The 21247-nt window shown below is 34.6% G+C and overlaps 6 protein-coding genes across 13 annotated transcripts; 4 read left to right on the top strand and 2 right to left on the bottom strand.

The window, feature by feature from the left end:
* The first annotated feature begins 7 nt into the window (after nt 1–7).
* Nucleotides 8–3603, top strand: LOC107273593 (E3 ubiquitin ligase Rnf157). 3 transcript variants are annotated; one of them, XM_015751953.2, is made up of 9 exons: nt 8–269; nt 451–569; nt 638–903; nt 979–1120; nt 1201–1404; nt 1530–1772; nt 1846–2006; nt 2504–2654; nt 2773–3603. In XM_015751953.2, the coding sequence occupies exons 1-9, from the start codon at nt 182–184 to the stop codon at nt 2950–2952; spliced, it is 1554 nt and encodes a 517-aa protein (XP_015607439.1). In that variant the 5' UTR covers nt 8–181; the 3' UTR covers nt 2953–3603. The 3 variants fall into 3 exon arrangements, with proteins under 3 accessions (XP_015607439.1, XP_015607438.1, XP_015607436.1); XM_015751952.2 differs by having other exon boundaries at nt 8–275; nt 2384–2654; XM_015751950.2 differs by having other exon boundaries at nt 9–269; nt 2384–2654.
* Nucleotides 3604–3697: 94 nt separating this feature from the next.
* Nucleotides 3698–5065, bottom strand: LOC107273601 (60S ribosomal protein L10). 3 transcript variants are annotated; one of them, XM_015751973.2, is made up of 4 exons: nt 4956–5065; nt 4779–4807; nt 4208–4513; nt 3698–4078 (listed from the first exon to the last, which is right to left on the bottom strand). In XM_015751973.2, exons 2-4 carry the CDS (start codon nt 4799–4801, stop codon nt 3748–3750), a joined length of 660 nt encoding a protein of 219 aa, XP_015607459.1. In that variant the 5' UTR covers nt 4802–4807; nt 4956–5065; the 3' UTR covers nt 3698–3747. The 3 variants fall into 3 exon arrangements, with proteins under 3 accessions (XP_015607459.1, XP_015607460.1, XP_015607461.1); XM_015751974.2 differs by having other exon boundaries at nt 4952–5048; XM_015751975.2 differs by having other exon boundaries at nt 4893–4995.
* Nucleotides 5066–5261: 196 nt separating this feature from the next.
* LOC107273604 (mediator of RNA polymerase II transcription subunit 9) lies at nt 5262–7001 on the top strand. The gene is made up of 3 exons (XM_015751980.2): nt 5262–5504; nt 6097–6202; nt 6447–7001. Exons 1-3 carry the CDS (start codon nt 5401–5403, stop codon nt 6585–6587), a joined length of 351 nt encoding a protein of 116 aa, XP_015607466.1. The 5' UTR covers nt 5262–5400; the 3' UTR covers nt 6588–7001.
* A 13-nt stretch (nt 7002–7014) lies between these two features.
* On the top strand, nt 7015–7839 carry LOC107273600 (protein YIPF3-like). The gene has a single exon (XM_015751972.2). The coding sequence runs from the start codon at nt 7052–7054 to the stop codon at nt 7739–7741; it is 690 nt and encodes a 229-aa protein (XP_015607458.1). The 5' UTR covers nt 7015–7051; the 3' UTR covers nt 7742–7839.
* Nucleotides 7840–8308: 469 nt separating this feature from the next.
* Nucleotides 8309–13867, bottom strand: LOC107273591 (GTP-binding protein 1). Of its 4 annotated transcripts, XM_025090962.1 has the most exons (12): nt 13753–13867; nt 13001–13332; nt 11975–12338; nt 11754–11865; nt 11487–11667; nt 11227–11405; nt 10996–11148; nt 10665–10914; nt 10418–10562; nt 9982–10300; nt 9621–9895; nt 9356–9544 (listed from the first exon to the last, which is right to left on the bottom strand). In XM_025090962.1, the coding sequence occupies exons 3-12, from the start codon at nt 12068–12070 to the stop codon at nt 9356–9358; spliced, it is 1899 nt and encodes a 632-aa protein (XP_024946730.1). In that variant the 5' UTR covers nt 12071–12338; nt 13001–13332; nt 13753–13867. The 4 variants fall into 4 exon arrangements, with proteins under 4 accessions (XP_015607433.1, XP_024946730.1, XP_024946731.1 ...); XM_015751947.2 differs by having other exon boundaries at nt 8309–9544; nt 13001–13764; XM_025090963.1 differs by having other exon boundaries at nt 13091–13764.
* Nucleotides 13843–21176, top strand: LOC107273588 (integrin beta-PS). Its single transcript, XM_015751944.2, has 11 exons — nt 13843–13979; nt 15664–15836; nt 16442–16754; nt 17109–17337; nt 17448–17532; nt 17621–17902; nt 17976–18344; nt 18617–18934; nt 19017–19217; nt 19311–19832; nt 19904–21176. The coding sequence occupies exons 2-11, from the start codon at nt 15666–15668 to the stop codon at nt 19967–19969; spliced, it is 2556 nt and encodes an 851-aa protein (XP_015607430.1). The 5' UTR covers nt 13843–13979; nt 15664–15665; the 3' UTR covers nt 19970–21176.
* The last annotated feature ends 71 nt before the right edge of the window (nt 21177–21247 follow it).

Raw genomic sequence — 21247 nt, 5'->3', positions numbered from 1 at the left:
GATACGCGAATGACAGCGTTGCTCTGCACAACTTTAATCCTAACTAAATGCTTAATTATTTTGGTTGAAATTGTTGATGATCAGCTATTGACAGACAGCTGAGTTGTGATTTTGGAGCAGGTTGACAATTGTAGTGGAGTTTGAAGGTTTTTTCAATAGTTTGTAAAATACGTGTTATGAAATGGGCTCATTGACAAGTAGGCAAAATGCTGGGGTTGAAGAAGTTGATATTGTCTCAAATCATGCATACAAATATCCTCCACGATCTGGTTAGTGTAAGATTTCATTTAATTTCTCATATCACATTTTTTTGACATTCTTTTTCTAATTTTTTATAACTTGGTTAGATCGTAAAGGTGATACTTGTTTTATATTTTACGATAATGTTGCAGTGTTCATCCTATACACATTTTCTTTTATTCACAATTAATATGCAAACTTTTCTTTCAGGAAGTTATTTTGGTAGTCATTTTATAATGGGAGGTGAGAGATTTGACACACCTCAACCAGAAGCTTATCTTTTTGGAGAGAATGCGGATCTAAACTTCTTAGGAAGTAGGCCAACCCCGGTAAGTCTATTCTTACGCTTAAATTTATAAACAAGCCATTGATGTAGATTAATGAGTATTACTTTCAGTTTCCATATCCACCACCTCAAGCTAATGATCCTACGAAAACACTAAAAAGCTTGGTGAATATAAGAAAAGAATCACTACGTTTAGTTCGCAATGTAGATCAGACATCTACTTCCTCTCAGCATCATAATGCTAAGCATTATGGAGATGGAGATACCGATAACAAACCCACAAGATTCAACATTGAATTTACATTTGATTGTGACGTAAGATGTGCTATCACAATTTATTATTTTTGTACAGAAGATGTCTCAGCTAACGGAGTTGTGTAAGTCAAATCATCCTACTTTTACAATGTAATTATTTATTCTATTATTACTACTTAAAACTTTTAATTAATCAGATACTCTCCACGGGATCCTTCTATGAATTCAGAGACATACCATTACAAGAAAGGTGCTAATCAACAGTTCTGTCAAACGTCACATGTATTTGATCCAACTTTTTATAATGAGGAGGACCTGTTGTATAATCCTGAACGAGAAGTACGTTTCATATCCTGTTTAACATATCATTTTTCAAGAATATTGTTATTACTTTTTATAATAATATAAATGTCCTGTAGATTATTCCAATAGCCATTCATTGTGTCGCTGAGGAAGGCTCCGAAGAACCAAAACAGTCTCACACAACAATAGCCGTAGTAGAAAAACATTCGGATGGCTCATATGTATTGAAAGCGCTTAAACAGAAACTGTACGTGGATGGACTTTGCTACTTGGTACAGGAAATATACGGTATTGAAAATAAAAACACAGAAAATACCAAGGTAATTTATAGAGAACCGTACCCATGTATTTTACACTAACAATTGCAGCTTTACCACTTTCTTTGAACTCTTTAAAATGTTCGGTCGTAGTGAAAATTGTAATTTATTATTTTAATGTCCAACAGCAACAAAGCAGTGATGAGGACACAGAAGACAGTGGTTCCGAATGTGTAATTTGCATGTGCGACGTGCGCGATACTTTAATCTTACCTTGTAGGCATTTATGTCTGTGTAACGGATGCGCAGATTCATTAAGATATCAAGCAAATAATTGTCCAATATGTCGGGCTCCATTTAGAGCTCTTTTGCAAATCAAAGCGCTTCAGAAAGCCACTGGAGGAGTTATATCAAATCCGCCACTGCCAGAGGTAGCACAACCTCATCTCATTTTACAACTAGCATTATTAGAATAACATAAACAAGTTTTATAAAATGATTCAGGGTAGCTGTGAAGTCATACCATCTGGGTACGAAGCAGTTTCATTAATAGAGGCTTTAAACGGACCGTACACACCAAGAGCTACTGTACTGCCTTCAGAATCTTTGGAGACTCCAGACACAGATACAGCTAGTGCGATTCAAGCAGCAGAGGCACTAAATAGGTATTAAAAAAGATGCCAACAATTTTTGCCTACATTGAAATTCGCATCTGTATCACATTTCATTTCGTTATACATTTATAAGATCGCCTTGTAAACGATCATTCATGTCTAACTTCATTTGACCCTTTAACCATTGCTTGAAAATAATCCGATGAACTGATCGTGTAACTTCTCATCATAAAACTATTTGTTCTGTCATGCTTTTAAGAAATTTTATCCAATTCACTTTTTCTTGGTGACCGATACCCAATTGTTACTATTGCTCAGTATGTGCAATTAATTACACTGCACAGTTAAAGGGTTAAACCGTCTGTATAAGATATGAGTAGTTGTCATAAATCAATAACACAGATGGTAGAAAAACTACCTCGTTATAGATCAACCGAACGTACTCCAGTCTCAAAACACGCATCTCCAAAAGATACTGAGAAATCACCAAGAACTAGTGGTGGTCCTTGTCCAACACCCGAGTTCCGAATGTCTGTTCTGCTTGCAAGGGATGAAAATTCTGGCTCTCAAAAGGATCTCCATAGTCGTTCCCCAGCATCAAGGGCAAAGTTCACGAATCGTCCTCGTGACAAAACGGCTCTTAGAACAAGAGACACCCTGAGACTGGTTAATGAAAAACAATCATCTATTGGCGATGAGGTATTGAGTGCTTTGTACTCCTTAGGTATATTGTAATGGTACAAAAGTAACCATTCGACAAAGTAAAACTGAATTTCATGATTAACTTTGATTCTACATTTAAAACATCATTATACAGGGTCAGGATGAGGATAGCGAAGCAGAGAAATTGTCCCCATTGTTGGATGCAGCTACTAGCACCGAAGCACTTGACGCTCATATTCATCCTATCGATGACACCGATATTGATAACGAAATGCAAACAGAAAATGATAATGCAGCTAAAGTGATATGCAGCTGCGAGAAAGGATTTCATTAACAACATTCATTATTCCATTCAGACTCTCTTTTTTCAAGTTATGCGAAACGCGCATCTTCGAGCATCACGTTTCAACCACTTGGTACCCGAAATAGCGTAGATTATTTTTGTTCTCTTCCACCCTTTGATATTATAAACATATGACTAAATCAGGCAAGGAATTACGTGACTTTCACATTGAGGTTCGAATATGCCACCGAAGGATTATGAATATACTATGTAGATAGAATTTAGTATTCATATTTAATAACTGGTTCTGGATAATTTTACATAACATCGTCGGTATAACACGAGTTTGTGATTTACCATTTCCCTTTCTATGGACTATTTTGTAGGTATTGAACTATTTTTTCATAGATATATTCCTGTATATATATTAAGTACGTGAACTACTATATATGTATAGTGGTAAATTTTGACAGCTGTCACGCAATCACTTCAACTTAGCAAAAATAGTTGCTACGAGTGCGAGAGAGACGGGCTTAACAGTATTTATAGTGGTTCGATTAGCGAGTCTTCATCTTTAATTTCGTGGAATTTTATAACAGTAAAATATGGTTGACAAACTCACATTAGGTGGTACACAAACTCTCTACTAACTTCATTTAGTTTGTATTTTTAAGAATTAAATAAGATTACTTGACATGACAACGAATCGCATTTTTATTATTCCTTAATCCTTAATTATCTATAGTGAAAGTTGTTCGAGGACACTACCATAGGATACTGATTGAAAAAAGTGAAATAGCTTAATAAAAGTTTATTAGGTTCTGACTTACAACAAATCAGTATATTTTAGGCTGTTGCCAAAGATTCCCTGAACTTTTTCCAGTGATCGAGAGGTCCATGTTCTGGAAGATACTTGACGTTGCAGCCGTCAGGAGCAAGTCGACCTGCTGTCTTCAGTTCTTCGTATTCAGCACGGTCGTACTTGGTGAATCCCCATTTCTTGGAGACGTAGATCTTTTGACGACCTGGGAACTTGAATTTGGCACGACGCAATGCCTCGATGACGGCAGCCTTATGACGGTCAGAAGACCGAACACTCATGATGGGCTGTCCGATGTGAACACGAGCCACAGTACCCTGAGGCTTTCCAAACGCTCCTCTCATTCCAGTCTGGAGCCTGCATAACAATGTACATAGCAGTTAGAAATAACTTATTATAAAATTCCATACTAAAGATATTGACTGTAATAATATTATTTAAAATATAAGTAAGATACAAAGCATATATTAAAGATCAATAACTCACCTATCAGCTCCAGCGCACGACAACATTTTATTGATGCGAATAACATGGAAAGGATGGAGTCGCATTCGAATATGGAATTGATCCTTTCCAGCATTTTTCACCATGTACTTGTTAGCACAGATACGTCCAGCCTCAAGAGCTTCGGAGCTCAGTTGTTCGTATTCATCTGATACCAAGTGTACACATAGTGGGAAATCTTCGACCAATGCCTTCTTCTTTCCCAAATCAAATATACGGATCTTAGGATCAGGGACACCACGACAGAACCGTGACTTTGGGTATGGCTTGTTCTTGCAGTAACGATAGCTTTAAAAAAAAAATAATACGATTATCTGATGCAACTCATGAAAATATGTGTAATCAAGTACTCAATTACATGATGTGGTGAAATTATTGCACTAATGCAATATGTTTCGATTAAGCTGTTTATATGCAATAAAATTTGAACTATGTTCAATAACTTATACACGACAATTAAAAATTCATAAAGAATCTTCAAAATGTCGATTAAAATATGATAACATCTTATTCCCGTTATATCTGTCTAGATTAAAGCATGATATTCACTCACCATCGCGCTGGTCGGCGCCCCATTTTGGCCTGAAATAACAAAAATATATTAAGAATATCACTCAAATATTATCACAACTTAATTATAAATAAATTTAAAAGTATTATGACACACAGAATATTAAATACAGTATAGGATGTGTCCAGATTACTTGGATAAACTATAAAACGAACCTACCGACTCTTCACAAGCTAAACAAGAGACACGAAAAGGAAGTTGGCTTCTAACGAGAAGAGCGCAGTGAAGTTGCTTATATCCGGTATCTCAAGAAATCTGTAGATGGGAAACTGTAACAGAAAAATAGAAAGCATCTTGTCGATAAAGTACCTGATAAAACAATTTTCCAATAATATACAAACGAATTAAATGAATCCACCGTAAGAAATTCACATCTTAATATCATTAATGCGAATTATTAAAGTATTCGCTCTTTTTTTATTATTCAAAGAACTAGTATGTCTCTTTGTCGCTCATTGCGATACAGGTTTGTAAAATCGAATATGAAGAATATGTCGATTCTTACGAAAGATTCAGTCAAAAGTTTCTAATACAATTGTGTGGTATGGAGGAACATAAAAATGTTGAAATAGAGTTAGAGAATATATTATGATTTAACCTTATAATGGAGGTTGTTGAATTACCTGAAGAAGTTCCTGCAAGAAGTCAATTTACTGTCGATGATTTGGACATAGAAATTTTACCACTGATTTATGAAATCATTCGAAGGTTTGTTATCCTAGTTATAACCTACATTACCACCGTGCGCCGAAAAATCGGAAACTGACTGGTTATTTGTACTTTCTCGATGTATACGTTCTATATTTAGTGTTTTTTTGCGCCGTACTAAACTTCTGATAATAAGATTATAAATATATTGTTACACAACACAGGTTGCATTAGCTCCTTAAAAATAAGTTGCTCAGTATTTTCTGTAGTTACCCTGATACTTGGTAATTTTTAACTTCAATCGTATCAGTTTAGCCGGTAATTATCATTTTTACTGTATTTTATTACCCATTCTTATTGCAAATATAAATTGATTATGCAATGCATGGTGGTTGTGATATCGTTTATCTCATTATCTAGCTAGTTTTGTTAATCTCTACTGGTTGCTGATGATTGCAGTGCAGCATGTCTATCAGCTGTAAATTTTTTATTCTGGTTCATTAACTTTGTTATATCCCTTTTGTATGCAATTTTAATATTTCTAGCCAGTAAACTACGATACATTGCTGCATGTCGATCATGAGTACATTGATTGACTATTATGGCAAAACAATATGTTGCAAATAATTTTTAATTTTTTTTTTGTTACCAGTGTAGAAAAAGATCCTCACGATACAACACAAAAAGCAAAAGAGTCTCAAGATACTAGTCATAAGATTTTGGAGCTACAGAAAAAGTTGGATTCCACAAGAGCACAGGTACTAGTAAAATTTGTGTAAAATGAAAATAATATATTCTAAATAGTAATGATGAATGTTGAATGCACTATTAGATAGAATTTTGCAAAATCATTGAAGATTTCATTATTGAATTAACTGCGATAAGATAACAGGCTGACGTTTGTTTGTCTTAAGTACAAAATCAGCAGATATAATTTTCTGCTATATCAAAATTTCTAAAAAATTTCTGAGTAGTCTTGAAATGAAATTAATTAATTTTCAGATAAAGAGATTGCCAGGAATCGAATACAGCAAAGAGGAGCAACTCCAAAAGTTAGAAACTCTACGCAAACAGCTCAGACTGAAACGTGAACTTCTCTTGAAGTATCGTAATATGTGCACATTTGAGGTGCCCAAAGTATAAAGTGTTAAAAAAAAATTAGCAGACTTCGTTCCCACACAAAAATCAGCATGGTTTTACGCTTCATTTTACGATACTTGGCAAATAACGAACGTGTCATCGATAAATTGGCCGAATCGAAACCCGTGAGACGTGCTGCCCGATTCGTAGTGTACCTATTGAGTCGTACAAGTACAATTAGTGGTGCACATCGACTTCCTTCAGATCCGAAAGAATTGGGAAAGCAATTGAAGGATATCGCTCAACGATTCTCAGCAAATTTGAAGGACGAGATTCAGGACGCTAAAGAGGAATTAAAGAAGAGAAAGACAAAATAGCCAAAATTGCTAGTCCCAATGTAGCATTTAATTAGTTTCAGGTAAAAAGCTGGCAATTCGTCTAATGTCTCCAATAAATTTCTTTTGATTGCTTCTGAAATTCGCTTTTTATATGCAAATATATATCTGAAGTCTTATTCTTTTCTCATCATGTCGTATAAAGCATCAGGCACCATATCCTTAGATATCCACAGAAACGAATACAATAGATTCGGTGGACCTGTCACATTTACCAATCGCTACTTGAAAGTTAAACCCCGTGAAATTGTGTTACGAGCTGCAGCATCTCTTGCTCCACCCTGTACTAAATTTTTTAAAAGAACAGAGCTTGATTTAATTGGTCCTTTGATAGCCCTTGTTATCCTAATAATGATAATTCATTATGGATACATTTTCAAGGATCCAACTGCCACCGATAGCTTCATCGCTCCTATAAGTACAGTTTTCAGTTATGCTGTGTTTGTACCTATTGTTGGATTTATAATTTGCAAATTTGCTAGAGCAGCGGTAACTTTTTGGGACATTGCAACTTTATTGGGATACGGATTATATTCACATATAATTATACTCTGCATGAATCTTGTAATTTATCAGGAAGAGAGTAATACTTTCTTCTTTATTTGTCTTTTTATTTTTGGTGGATCCAGTGCACTTAGAATGTCAATTATTCTATTAAGCACTATTCCTAAACCTGCTGCGAGATTACTCGTATGTTCTACACTCTTTATTATTCATCTTCTTTATGCGATTTTCTTGTACTTTACTTATATGCATCCCACATTTGTTTATGGGATTGGAAATTCTAAGAAAGTTTCAAATGTAATTCATAATAATTTGTGACACTGTTTCTATAATCATTTTTATTTAGGCTTTGTTCTTTACCTTCTAGAAAAATTTAACAATTTATAGATAATAATAAAATTCAGATATACGCTTTATAGATTAAATTTAAAAAATTTCCTGATCCACCAGGTGAATATAATTTAGAAAATTCTTTTTCACTTTACAATGTATATGACTGAACTCTAATATTGCAATAAATATTTATACGTACAGGTAAAATTGTAAGTATTGATTATAAATTAACACATGTGAATTTATATAGAAAGTTCCTTACGTGTACTGTTCATAGCATTGCTGATCATATAAACTCTTAAATAATAGTTAAATGCAAAAGATTAATAAGTTTCGTTTTTCTCTTGAAATTTTAAATATATTATTGCCGTACAGAAAAATTTTATCAAACATGAAACCAAACTTATACAAAAGGTCTACAATCAGGTAGTCACTGTTTTTAAAATATGTTGATTTATGTGAATAAAAAAAAAAGATACAAGCACATTGTACATACATAGGAGTTTGATTGCTAGTAATACAATATAATAGAATAGAGCAATGACGTATAGGTTTTCGAAAACTTCATAAGAATTTATTATGTAACATAGCTTCTTTACATTTAGTACTAATATAGAAATCAGTCAAATATAATAAATTGTGAATTATATATTTGATAGTGCTTGTAACGTTAGGTATCCTTACATTTCGCAACAAAAAGAACAAATCAAACAAATACAGAGACAAAATAGACATTTCTCTTCTTCTCCTTATCTTTCAGTTATTACGAGAATAAGATACAAAAAAGTATTTTATATTAATTTCTCATCTCGCTCTCACGTATCGAGCAAAGTTTCCGAAAAACGGTGAACATAAATAATAAAATTTATCCTTTCTCTGTAATAACTGCAATCGATAAAATGAATTATATCTCTGAATTATACTTCAGAAATTTATCTCTGGATTTATCTCTGTTCAGCGTATTGAGACACTAAACGAAAATAAAAAATATATTAATTCGTATAACGTACCATTGACAAAAAAAGTTATGGATGATGCACGTTTTTTTTAAAGATCATATTAGATTGTCAAAAACAGTCAGACTATTATTATTATACTAATAACTTTATTTTTCTAAATCACAGATGTTACTTTTCAACTGAAAGGAGGTCAAATATATAGCACAGAGAAATCAAAATCCAAAGAAATTTCAATACAATATAGACTCCCAACATAAAATTGCGACGATGTTCTTTAGACAAGATATAGTTTGCCAAATGTTAATATAAAAAGGAAGGAACGCAATCATGTACCAATATTGGAATAAGTATTCGATGATAATCAATCACTGCCAAACTCTCTTGTGTATGAAAATTTCTGTACTTGGTACTTACTCAAGTTAATGGACAATGTTCCTAAATACGCAAAATGAACAAATGCCAAAATACAAGCGTGAAGACCATTTGTACTGTTACCTTATTATTTCTAAAAGTAGAACCTGCCTGATTACTGCGCATTAATTAATGACGGATGTAACAAAAGACTCATTGTTTTTATCATACTGAAAAATATCATTGCTAAAACAACTCATGCACTTGATCTCGGTACATCAATTTTTGATTACACCTTAGCCGGTGGATTTTGCTCAGACAATGGCTGCACTATATTCGCTGTTGCATTGTGTGCTCTTCCGCCACGACGACCTCGACCTTTCTTAACCGATTGAGCTATACCTGATCTTTGTGGCATATTTTCACGCTTGTCTGGCTCGCCCTCAAACGTAGAGTTCTGATCAGCCATGTCTGACGTCTAATAATATCACAAATTACATTATAAACTTTAATAAACGGCGATAGTATTAATTTTTTGCTCAATAGAAACTTGCCTGTTGACTTGAACCATTTTGTCGATTCTGTTGAGTTTTATTAGGTTTATTTACTCGTGAATTTTGAAAGTGAGACGCACCAGTGTGTGGAATAAGGCGCAATACATTGCCCACAGCTTTAGTACGACCCTCGCGAAATACCATACGTTGTCCAGGTTTTATATACTCCGGATGCTTAATGAATCTGAAGTGTACCAATGCTTTGTCTCCTGTTCTCAAGCAATCTTGTGACATAGATAAAATTGAAGCAGTTTGTCTAATACTTCCACAATGAACTGTAATAAGAAAAAAAAATGAAAGTTGTGATGAACTGCAAGATAGTAGCTTGATTTAATTTCATTTCAATGATTCATTCTTTTACCCATAGCTTGATAACGAGAACTTATTGTAGTGGGGTGGTGTAATACTAAAATCTCTCCTTCGAACTCCCAACAGGCCTGTGGATTAAGAGCTGGTGAAACCATCACCATTCCCTTGCGTATCTGTGATCTCTTAATTTTCTTCAGGGCAAAACTTGCTGTTTGACCACCACGAACTTCGCGTACAGGCATTCTCTTTCTATGGATACTTTTTACAGCAATTTGTATGAAATGACCCAGAGGATCTGGTCCCAATAGTAGGGTATCATTTAGTTTTATGATACCTTTCAATGTCGTGCCTGAAACTACGGTACCTACTCCCTGAAAGACGCAATTAAAGAGATTAATCGTACAACTTCATTTTTTTATCTATAATATATGTTTTGAGGTAACGTTGTTCTATGATATTGAGGCATGCTTCTAAAGAATAATACATACAGGAACGGAATATGTGTCATCTATTTGGAACTCCGCTGGCTCATCATCGTGACTAGTCATACGGGCTGTTAAGAGATTTAGAAACATTTTCAACAGATGCAAATTATCTCCACTCACGTTCGATACTTGAAATATTGGACAGAGCCTGGAGGATAACGATAAAAATAGTGTAACCTTAAAGCTATGAAGAATCAATTCCTTTTTTCAATATGATTAAAAAAAAAAAAAGAAAAAGTATTGTAAGTACCTTTCTGATACAAAGTTTGTAGCGCTAATAACCACGTCATCTGAATTCTTAACCATAACAGGAACCTTTCTACAACCAGGAGATTTCAGAATTCTGACAAGTAGTCTTAAATTCTCTTGCAAGACATTCGGTGGACACATGTCAATTTTCGTAACTACAACAAATACAGGAACTGACAAAGCAAGAGCTAATCCCAAATGTTCTTTAGTCATTCCAACTATTCCTGCATTTGCGCCTACCATGAGCATCCCTAGAAATCAAATACGATAAAACGTTTGTAATATTTATGGAATGAAATTTAAAAAAGTTTGATTGCTTTTGTATATTTTACCAAAATCTGGAGCATGACCAGTCATACCAAAGACTGTAGTCTTAAGGTAACGTTCATGTCCGGCTAAATCAATGAATGTTATCACTTTTGATGATTTCTCACAAATCTTTACCCAATCCAAAGATCCATGTTCAGGTTTATTAACGACGTTGCCTGGACAAGAATATAAATAAATGTATAATTCATGTAATGAGATTGTTACTACATTAATTATTCGAAGTAAATACATACCGACACTATCAAAACCAAGAATATCATTTCCCACCGAACTAGTTCGCCCAGTTTCAGCTTCGTGCTTATGGCGAAACAGTTTTTGACGAGCCAAGCCACGGCCATTGTCTAGTTCCCCATGAGTTAACACTCCAAGTAGTGTTGATTTTCCAGCATCGACATTTCCGACTACAGCCACTCTAAAAAGTTGACACCATAAAACTTAGATTATTTTAAGTTTATTGTATCTATAAGCACTATGATACAGAGATTTTGTTAACCTGATTTCTAAGAAATCTTGCTGATCCAAGCGTTTTCTAACTAGATATTGTCCTGTTAGTCCCTTATCTACTTTACTCTGACGTAAGAGGACACAATCAGCTTCCAAAGTAGCAGCGAGAGATTGTAAAGTAGCCAATGATGCCTCATACTCATCTTCTTTCAATCCATCCTCTGAACCATCTTGCAACATTATGTATTTGTGTTACGAGAAAGTTGATTGTGAATACAAAGTATAAATATTCTTAGAAAATTTTGTATATATTTACCCTCCCCAATTCCAATATCAAATATTGTCTCACTCCCACCATCATGAATCCTTTCTTTCAAACGTCTCAGTAATAATTCATACTGATCCTCTGAAGGACTGACCAGTACATCCTGAAAATTTGAAGAAAAGAGTTGTGTTTTTAATAATATTTAATAGTAACTTTTTTTAAATTAATCATTATTACATCTTAAGAACTTTTAGATTTTAATAAATTAATACCTTGCCACGTATACTGGAATAATCGACAGTCAGTGTTAATCCATGGTCCTTACCAGACACTTGTGCAATGCTTGGTGATACTGTTGCTGCTGCCATTGTTGACTTAACAGCAATTACTTATAGCAATTTTGTAAGTCTTTCGTGCTTCAATTATTTTATATGTGCACGTTAAATTTGTTATATTAAAGAACCTGTAATTATTGTGAAAACTTTCCAATACTTAAATCCAAATCGTTTTCTATAGAAAATGGGTAAGGGCACATGCATCACTGTAAAACAATGTAGGTATACAATGTTGAAGAATTTTTCATTGATACGATAAAGTTGCCAATATACTTGTCAATTTGGTATCAAGACAAAATATCTGTAAATAGAAAAATATTAATTTAGTATTTTTATTTAATAGATGTAACAATTAGGTGCTATTAAAACTTATGTCTCTGGCTAAAATGTAACAAATAAATACAGAATGACAGGCTATATTAACTCTAATATAATATCTCATAAAAATATTACATGACGATGCAATCCTATTACATTGTTTCTATATGTATGTAATAAAATATTTCTTTATCAACAGAACAATATACTATAAATAATCATGTGTTTGCTAAAGTATCTTTAAGAAAACTAATTGTTTTTTATATATCTCAACATTAAAATCCAATGAATTTTTTTTGCAAATCTAAACTTTCTCATGCAACAACCACTGTTTGTGAATCATATTCCCCAATGAGTGCACATTCATCAACCAGAAATGATCAATTAAATCTAGAATAAATTGAAATTATTTAATGTCAAGTGGTAAGTACATCTTCAAAAAAAACATCATGTATTCAAAGGTATTGTGCAAGTCATTTACATTCCTAAAGATGTCTAAAGATAAACATATTGTAGTTGTACCAGTGGATAGATGGCTATTTATGAAATACCAGAGAAATTAAAAATAAACAGCATGGTCCTTCAAAATAGTATAACAGCTGATACAAATTTAATGTAGGATACAAAATAAAGATCATATCTCACCCAAATGAATAAGAATTAATACAAGCTTCTATTGCAATTTTATTCACGACCAAAATTTGACTGTCACTTGAAACTAATGACAGAACGTACCTATCACGTACTTACTATGTAGACTATGCAGTGAAACTGTGTGAAACTCACTGTTCACGCAATTTCGTTTCGCGTGAATAAAGTCCGTAGTCTGTAATCACGGAGCCACGCTGCGCCACATTACAGCTTCTGTACCAATCACATATTCCATCTGTTTTATCTCATGTGCAAAAAATTCTTTCGTACATCACACGTAGCCACCAGAGACATCTCAAGAAAAGAAACCATCAACTCTCGAGAATCTGTTATTTATCGAAATAAAATCACAATAAAGTACTGATCAAATTATTTCCAACAAGTATCATTATTTTTGTCTCATCAAAAAACCAGTACCAATAAAAATTATCTTTTCCATTAAAAAAAACTACCATTATCATTGCCCATAATACAATTTACCATCCGAAGCCTCAATTTATAAACAGTATCATTTCACTTATAGTAAATTATACGATTAAGTTCTGAAACAATATCTTAACTTAAGACAGATCTTTCTCTCAAGTTTCGAAATCATCTTTAAATGGGTATAAGATTACTTTTTTAAAAATTTTGATTCGGTTATCCTTTGTTGGTATATATAAAAAAAAAACGTGCAGATCTCCAGGATGGGGAATCCATGTTGAGTAATGACGTCATGGTAGCAGTGTCTCAAGTTCTCAACTAACAGGCAACTGGTTTCCTCGAAGCAGACCCAGCCGAAGATATTTCAATGTGACTTCGGTCGGACAGCCAGTGTTGCGCGAACTGCGTTCCTTGTATTGTGGAGTGGCGCGTTTTCTGCTCTCGTCGCGGGTTGCCCTTTTACGGTGATCCAGCCAGCACTCGCGAAAACTTGCCCGCGTTCGCGCGCTGTAATGTTATAAACTGACTGCCTATCAACCAAATTGTAAAAGTAAGAGAAAACAATCGCATCCACAAATAATTCCATACCCGTGTATTCTCCAGCGGAGACGATTTTTTCTTGTGAACAACTGTGGCGGTGATCGAGTGCCGTAAATAGAGTGATGACGACATCGTCCACAGGGTGCCGCGGAGGCGCTGCAGAAGGGCTCTTTATTTCCACCATTTTCCTCTTGACCAAGAGTTTTATCCCTAAACCCTTTTACTTTTTCTCTTCAAAAAAATTGTTGTTTCTATTCCATAGTCTTTAGCTTTCTTGTTTCTCTTCTTCCTGCCCATATTTTTTCTGATATAATTTTTTTTTTGTATCTGGTAATCGGCATCCCTCTCGATGCGATTATTCTTTTTCGAATATAATGTTGATGGTATTCATATTTCTTTTTTTTTTCAACAGATATATTTGCTTTGCAAGCCGTAAATAATGCTGATGTATTTTTATTTGTTTTTTTCTTCCTTCATTCATGTAATGCACAACCGTAGCGTGGACTTTTATAGTATTAGAAATATGAAAGAGAATGAATGAAAGAGTGGGACAAGGCGTGGGAGAGCCGGTTTAGGCCGCGCCTAAATATCATTTTCTTATTTCTTTCTCATCTTTTAGCTTCTTATCGGGATTGACCCCCTATTTTTATATCAAGGGAAATCATCCTCGCGTTTCCGTTCTATTTTATGATATTTGTGGCATAGTCTAATCCGATCCTGATAATCTCCTTGAGAACGTACGACGTCTATTTTTTCATGTTGATGAACAATCTACAACGTTACATCGTTTCCGTTGGAAAAATTCGATAGAGAATGCTTGAAATTTATTCTGTTATTACCATTAACATTTTTTTTTCACAAACAGTTTGGGTATTTTTGGATGAGCGAACTTTGAATTATCAGGTTATCTTATGCGATTATGTTAAAGTTTACGTTATAAGTTTGATGAAATCGTATATTTTCGAGAGTTACAAATGGATTAGCTTCTTTTTTTTATCTCTTACGAATCCAACATACGTGAAAGTTTACACAGCAAAGTTGCCAAGAAAATGTGACTCAGTGGATTAATAATAGAGTTCTGCTTAAACACATTATGACCAATCACTGGTGTAAACGGTGTAAACTTACAATACTGACTATACAATATAAATTGCAAAATTGGTCCATTATTTTTCACATTGATTATTTATAATGCATAATTTCACAATCATTTATGGAATGGAATTGATAAGAGTTTATATTACTGCCTGCTAATTTTCACTGATGACATTAGTCACATCATTGTAAGGAATAGCAAAAAATATTGCCAATGAATTTCCTTGCCATATGAATCAGCTGATTTTATTGAGGAAACCATAAATGGAGTCTCGACCATGAGATACTCTTAAGGAAATTCTAAGAAAAAAATAGACATTCTTATCCTGCACCTTATCATTTTCTTGGTAATATTTATTTTGGACTGCAGCTGGAAGATAGCGGATAATAAAAAAGCAGTATAGAAATTGAAGAAATATTTATATACTGTATATAGAATGAAGTAATATATGAAATTAACTGTGGTGATCATTACATTAATTAATATCTTGTACAAACATTAATTAGTATTCATGCACAATATCAACATGCTCCAAAATCTTTATAAAAGTTACCAACTCAATAGTGCTTGCGAAACTAAAATTAATATTCTATTGCAGGGATGTTTGGCAGCTTAGGATGGGTCGTGATGCTTCTGTCGGCGACATTTATGGTCACCGTCAATTCAAGTCAGCCATCATCCGAGAGACTCACAGGAATGAATCCCTGCATTAGTAAACAGACTTGCCATGAATGCATACAGACACCACACTGTGCCTGGTGTGCAGCTCCTGTAAGTGCGAATTCATTGAGATCAACATATGTATATAGTCACTGTAAACCTTTCACTAATTTCCTACAAGGAAATTCTAAATTACAATCATATGCATAGCTTTACATGAATGATATCTAAAAACACTATGTGTTCATATCCTGCCGGCCTTATTACACGGAAGACATTACGTCATCGATTAGCTCATATCTATTTTTAAAAAATGCTGAAAAGTGCATAGTCTTAATTCGCCGAATTTTTTCTGACAAACAATCCATTCAAATTATGATCAACAGTAGCTTATAATGTTTGTGAATTTTTTAATAATTATTTTTCTACTATAGCATACAAAAAAGTGTAACATATACAGTCGAATACTTTTATAGTCCTGAAGCTTTTACATCAATATATCTGGACGATGTGATACGTTCTATATTTAGAACTGCTTCTATTCACGTATCAAATTATCCTACTTCTGACAGATAATCGATACACTTTGGCCTAGTTTATTTGTTCTCTGATTGACAAAAGGACTAAGATTAATCCTCAGAAAGCCTCTTTATATCAAACATTTCTCCCCATGAATGACCAAGTCACGCGATTGTAATTCATCTACATGATTACAGAATTTCAAGGAAAATCGTTGTTTCCTGCCAAATGTAAATACAAGGATATATGCATTATGTCCTGAAGAGTACAACTGGAATCCAGACAATTTCTTCAGCGTGAAAAGAAATAGCGAATTAACGAAAGGGGGTTATATTGCTGGTGGAGGTTCTAGTGGTGGATACGAAAGTTCCGAATATGGAGAATATTCAAATTCCTCGAGGTCTACCTATTCTGGAACCCACAGTTCTTCGAGTAGTGGTACTGCTGGAGCAAGGCGACAGCCAGCTGTACAAATCTCGCCACAGGAAGTGACTCTCAAGCTTAGAATTAGTGAGTATTCATATAACTTTTATAAAAAAATATATTGAAATTGCATCAGACAGATGTAGTGGTATGTTTATACATAATTAATTTTAATTCGTCCATAGGCTATTTAGTATTTTTACATTAACGTCTCCTAGTTAAAATTGCTGTGCATAATTTTTAGATACACGTTACAACGATCATAGCTCAGGTATCTCAGTGTAAGCAGAACCATGACTAACTTAGTGTTGAGTCATCTTTTACTCATTACCAGATCGAATCACTGGCATTTTCAAATGTTCATTATTAATTAAAAGTTATTACGTCGTTAAACTGATACCGTATAGATTTATTTATGCGAAACAATATTTATTTGCTTAGACGAGGCTCATAGAATATCTTTCAAATATTTGTTGGCCGAAGATTATCCAGTAGATCTTTATTACCTTATGGATCTTAGTAAGTCTATGGAAGACGACAAGACAAAACTGTCCGACCTGGCGGAATTACTTGTGGAGAGTATGAGCAAAATTACAAGTAACTTTAGTCTTGGTTTTGGAAGTTTCGTCGACAAGGTTGTCATGCCGTATGTCAGCACTGTGCCTAAGGCGTAAGTATAATATAAATTAAATGACAAAATCTGCATAATAGATCATTACAGAACTCTTTTTCTTTCAAACCAATACTCCATAATAATAAAATTAATTAAATCACTTTTAGGCTCCTCGAACCATGTCCAAATTGTACAGCTCCCTACGGCTACAAACATGTAATGGATCTGTCAACGAACACCAGTCAATTTGCAGTGAGTGTATTATAACACATAAATACAGTATTATAATGTAGATTTCGATCATTCAATTTGTTACAAAAAAATAATTCATCCCTTTCAGGACCTTGTCCGGAACGCTTCTGTTTCCGGAAACCTGGATGCACCAGAAGGTGGATTCGATGCAATTATGCAGGCAATAGTTTGCCTCAATCAAATTGGCTGGCGACATAAAACTCGTAGGCTTCTTGTATTTTCTACGAATGCCGGCTTCCATTATGCTGGAGACGGAAAGCTTGGTGGAATCGTTAAGCCTAACGATGGTTCCTGCCATCTTGATAATAACGGTTTTTATACGCATTCGTCAAAGCAGGACTATCCCAGTATCTCACAGATAAATCGCATAGTACGTATACGCGTATCCTTCATTTACTCATTTATTCACTGACGAATCACTTATTAAGAAAACGTGATTACAGGCCAATGACAATAAGATTAATATTATCTGGGCAGTAACCGAAGAACAGATTAGTATTTACAAACGTCTCACGGAACACGTGCAGGGTTCCTATGCTGGAAAATTATCAAACGATTCCAGCAACATCGTTGACCTAATCAGAGAACAATACAATGCTATTTCAACCTCTCTGCAAATGCAGCATACCGCCAGCAGTGCGATTAAAATCCGTTACTTCTCAAGTTGCCTCGATCCTAGTGACACGCTCGTTGAGACTTCGAAATGTGACGGACTGAAAGTCGGTAGCAAGATCACATTCATTGCTGAGATCGAAGTAAATGCGTGTCCTGCTAATAGATCAGAATGGAAGCAGCGATTCAACATTTCTCCGGTAAGTCTTTGAGGAAAATGCATCCTACAAAATACATGTGTTCATTGATATCATTTAATATGTACTTCAAGTCTGTTTTTTTTTAAATTCCATTGAACTGTATTATTTCTGCATTCCTTAAGAGAGCCACAGTAAATTTAAGTATTTCACAAAATTTGTTTATGCTTGATATCAAAATAGTTATTGGTCTTTTTGTAAATAATACCTTCTCATAGTAAATAAAAAGAAGTGTACCTCAGAACTGCAACGTTATCATGAAGTAAATCAATTAGGTGGGCGTGAATGAGGCGTTGACGGTGAACCTCGAGATGCTATGCGATTGCGAATGCGAACACAAAGGTCACCCCCTGTACGAAGAAAATTCATCAAATTGTAGTGGCACGGGTACCCTGAAATGTGGGGTGTGCGAGTGTAACGACAATTTCTTCGGTAAGAATTGCGAGTGCAATATTCAGGAGTATATGAATTCCGGCAGCGACAAGTACATAAATTTCTGTCGACCTGATAATACAACCGTTGTTGACTGTTCTGGACGTGGTGTTTGCACTTGCGGTACATGCGACTGCAATAAACGCGATAATCCTGATGAGGTAATTTATTAATAGAATAATAAGATAAGTACCACTTTCATTTATCACCGGCATCGTATAATTTTTTTTAAATTACTTACAGGTAATAGAGGGAACGTACTGCGAGTGCGATAACTTTAACTGCGCCCACGAAGATAATATCCTCTGCTCTGGTCATGGAAAATGTGTATGTGGCCAGTGCGTTTGCGATAGTGAATGGACGGGTTCATCATGTAACTGTCCTTCGTCTGAAAGCACTTGTATTGCACCAGGTACCACAAATGGAGTTCTTTGCTCTGGGCATGTAAGTCTATTGAATAGTAGATACACTAGGTTGTTTCTCAAATGCGTGCAAGAGGTCTGTACAATATGTTAAGCAATTTCTATATCGTTTCAGGGTGACTGCATATGTGGTGAGTGTGTCTGCTATGAAGAGGGTGACAAACGTTACTCAGGAACGCACTGTGAGAGGCCTCCAAGGCAGGACATTAGTTGCGAGGAACTTAACAGTTGCGTACAGTGTCAAGTGTACAGAATCGGAAACTACAGCGATACCAAAGAGTGCGATAGTCATTGCAAGAAATATACTCTGAAGATTGTTAAGACCAATGATGTTAATGAGACCATTGATACTAACGAGACCATCAACGAACAGCTTTGCATTTTCTATGACGAGGATGACTGCAAATATAGTTATGTTTTCTATCCCAATGGAACGAATGAATTGATAGTGCGAGCGCGAGAAGAACCGGAGTGTCCGATTCAAATTTATTTGCTTGGAATTGTCCTGGGTGTTATTGGCGCCATTGTGCTTATCGGTTTGGCCTTACTTCTATTGTGGAAGCTACTTACGACTATTCATGACCGTAGGGAATTTGCCAGGTTCGAGAAGGAAAGAATGATGGCTAAGTGGGATACGGTAATTAGATTGTTAATCTTTTAGCCTGTCTTGTTACTAGCTTTTATTACTTTTCTTCTCCTTTATTGCAGGGTGAAAATCCAATCTACAAGCAAGCTACATCAACATTCAAGAATCCGACTTATGCCGGTAAATAAAAGTCGGCGAAGGATCTTCCAACTAGTGTGAAGAAAGACGAACTCCTTCGACCTGAAGGAATGATGGTGTGTCATAAAATTTTGTATTTTTCGAGGACGAACGAAAATGGTCGAACAGACCATTTTTAACGAACGATTAACCATGTCTCGTTAATAGCGATTAACCGATTAATATGATTCTGTTAAGCGTTAGACTACGTAATACTGCCATAATATACTTAGGCCGTTTAACGCGGATTCTCGTAAAGGTGGAACAAAATTCAAAAGGATCTGAATCCGTCGGGAAAGTCAAGGGAGGAAAAAGTGCCTTTTCGAATTTCTTAAAAAAAAAAGAAGAACAGATCTTTATCGACTCTCTAGGAGTTAACCACGTTTTTTAATTGATTATATATACATTATATCTATAGCTATATATATATATATATTTCTTCCTCCTTTTCTAGCTCTTTGCTGATGTGTGCCGGGATATATTTATTAACGAAATACTATATTTTCCTTTACCTTGTGTCTCTCTTTATCTAATCGTTATTTTATTTTCACTAATTCCTGGATTACCGTCAAGAGAAGCACCGTGCAAACTCAAAAAACTACGCGAACCTCACTTGTCGGACTATCCAGTGCGTGTACGAATTCGATTTTATTTCGTAAAACGATCTTTTATTTTTGTCTGTGAGTGCGTGCGAGCGTAAGTGGGTTATTGATAAAAAAAGTATGTACTAACAGGACTGTAATTATGACTCAATGTAAAGAGAGGTTGTTTATTTATACGGGACATTACAATATTATACACCTCTTATGTCATACTTTACACTGTCCTTCTCTTAGACTATAGATTTAATGATAAATACCTATTACAATTTTTTTTGTTACTTAAGAAAAACAAGAAAATAGTAAATTTTTCAAAAATTTTCGATTGAAGTGGAGAGAGAAGATGTAGAAATGACGACGCCGAAGCATATTGTGCGTAGGTATTTACAAAAATGACTGTTTTATCTAATTCTCAAAATATTAATCACACAATTATCTGTGAGCTTCCATAGTCCTGTATACGTACTACGGCTAATGTTCAAATTTAAGAGAAAGAAAAACGTGAATTGCATTTCATGTTACAATGCCACATCGTTTTGTATAAACATCATTGTACATTTTGTATCAAGTTAAGTCGAACAATAAAAAACGCTTTTGTGCCGTTGCTAATGTTGAAGAATCTGTCGGTTATCATTCTAATTATACACATAGTTATATTACCACAATTCTATATTTGATATGTTTTTTCAA

The sequence above is a fragment of the Cephus cinctus genome, unplaced genomic scaffold, assembly GCF_000341935.2.
Source record: "Cephus cinctus unplaced genomic scaffold, Ccin1 Ccin1_scaffold1762, whole genome shotgun sequence".
In the NCBI taxonomy this organism is placed as follows: Eukaryota; Metazoa; Arthropoda; class Insecta; order Hymenoptera; family Cephidae; genus Cephus; species Cephus cinctus.
Note: the sequence above shows the minus strand (reverse complement) of the source record. Positions and strands in the feature narration are given on the sequence as shown.

Coding starts and splice junctions, on each gene's coding strand:
- LOC107273593 (XM_015751950.2), top strand. CDS start 182: ATGGGCTCATTGACAAGTAGGCAAAATGCTGGGGTTGAAGAAGTTGAT. Junction 270..450: donor CAAATATCCTCCACGATCTG/GTTAGTGTAAGA, acceptor CTTTTCTTTCAG/GAAGTTATTTTGGTAGTCAT. Junction 1,121..1,200: donor TGTATAATCCTGAACGAGAA/GTACGTTTCATA, acceptor AATGTCCTGTAG/ATTATTCCAATAGCCATTCA.
- LOC107273601 (XM_015751973.2), bottom strand. CDS start 4,801: ATGGGGCGCCGACCAGCGCGATG. Junction 4,514..4,778: donor GGGCGCCGACCAGCGCGATG/GTGAGTGAATAT, acceptor TTTTTTTTAAAG/CTATCGTTACTGCAAGAACA. Junction 4,079..4,207: donor TCGTGCGCTGGAGCTGATAG/GTGAGTTATTGA, acceptor ATTGTTATGCAG/GCTCCAGACTGGAATGAGAG.
- LOC107273604 (XM_015751980.2), top strand. CDS start 5,401: ATGGAGGTTGTTGAATTACCTGAAGAAGTTCCTGCAAGAAGTCAATTT. Junction 5,505..6,096: donor ATTTATGAAATCATTCGAAG/GTTTGTTATCCT, acceptor TTTTGTTACCAG/TGTAGAAAAAGATCCTCACG. Junction 6,203..6,446: donor TGGATTCCACAAGAGCACAG/GTACTAGTAAAA, acceptor ATTAATTTTCAG/ATAAAGAGATTGCCAGGAAT.
- LOC107273600 (XM_015751972.2), top strand. CDS start 7,052: ATGTCGTATAAAGCATCAGGCACCATATCCTTAGATATCCACAGAAAC.
- LOC107273591 (XM_025090962.1), bottom strand. CDS start 12,070: ATGGCAGCAGCAACAGTATCACCAAGCATTGCACAAGTGTCTGGTAAG. Junction 11,668..11,753: donor TGATATTGGAATTGGGGAGG/GTAAATATATAC, acceptor TAATGTTGCAAG/ATGGTTCAGAGGATGGATTG. Junction 10,915..10,995: donor TGGTCATGCTCCAGATTTTG/GTAAAATATACA, acceptor TTTGATTTCTAG/GGATGCTCATGGTAGGCGCA.
- LOC107273588 (XM_015751944.2), top strand. CDS start 15,666: ATGTTTGGCAGCTTAGGATGGGTCGTGATGCTTCTGTCGGCGACATTT. Junction 16,755..17,108: donor GACTCTCAAGCTTAGAATTA/GTGAGTATTCAT, acceptor TTATTTGCTTAG/ACGAGGCTCATAGAATATCT. Junction 19,833..19,903: donor TGATGGCTAAGTGGGATACG/GTAATTAGATTG, acceptor CCTTTATTGCAG/GGTGAAAATCCAATCTACAA.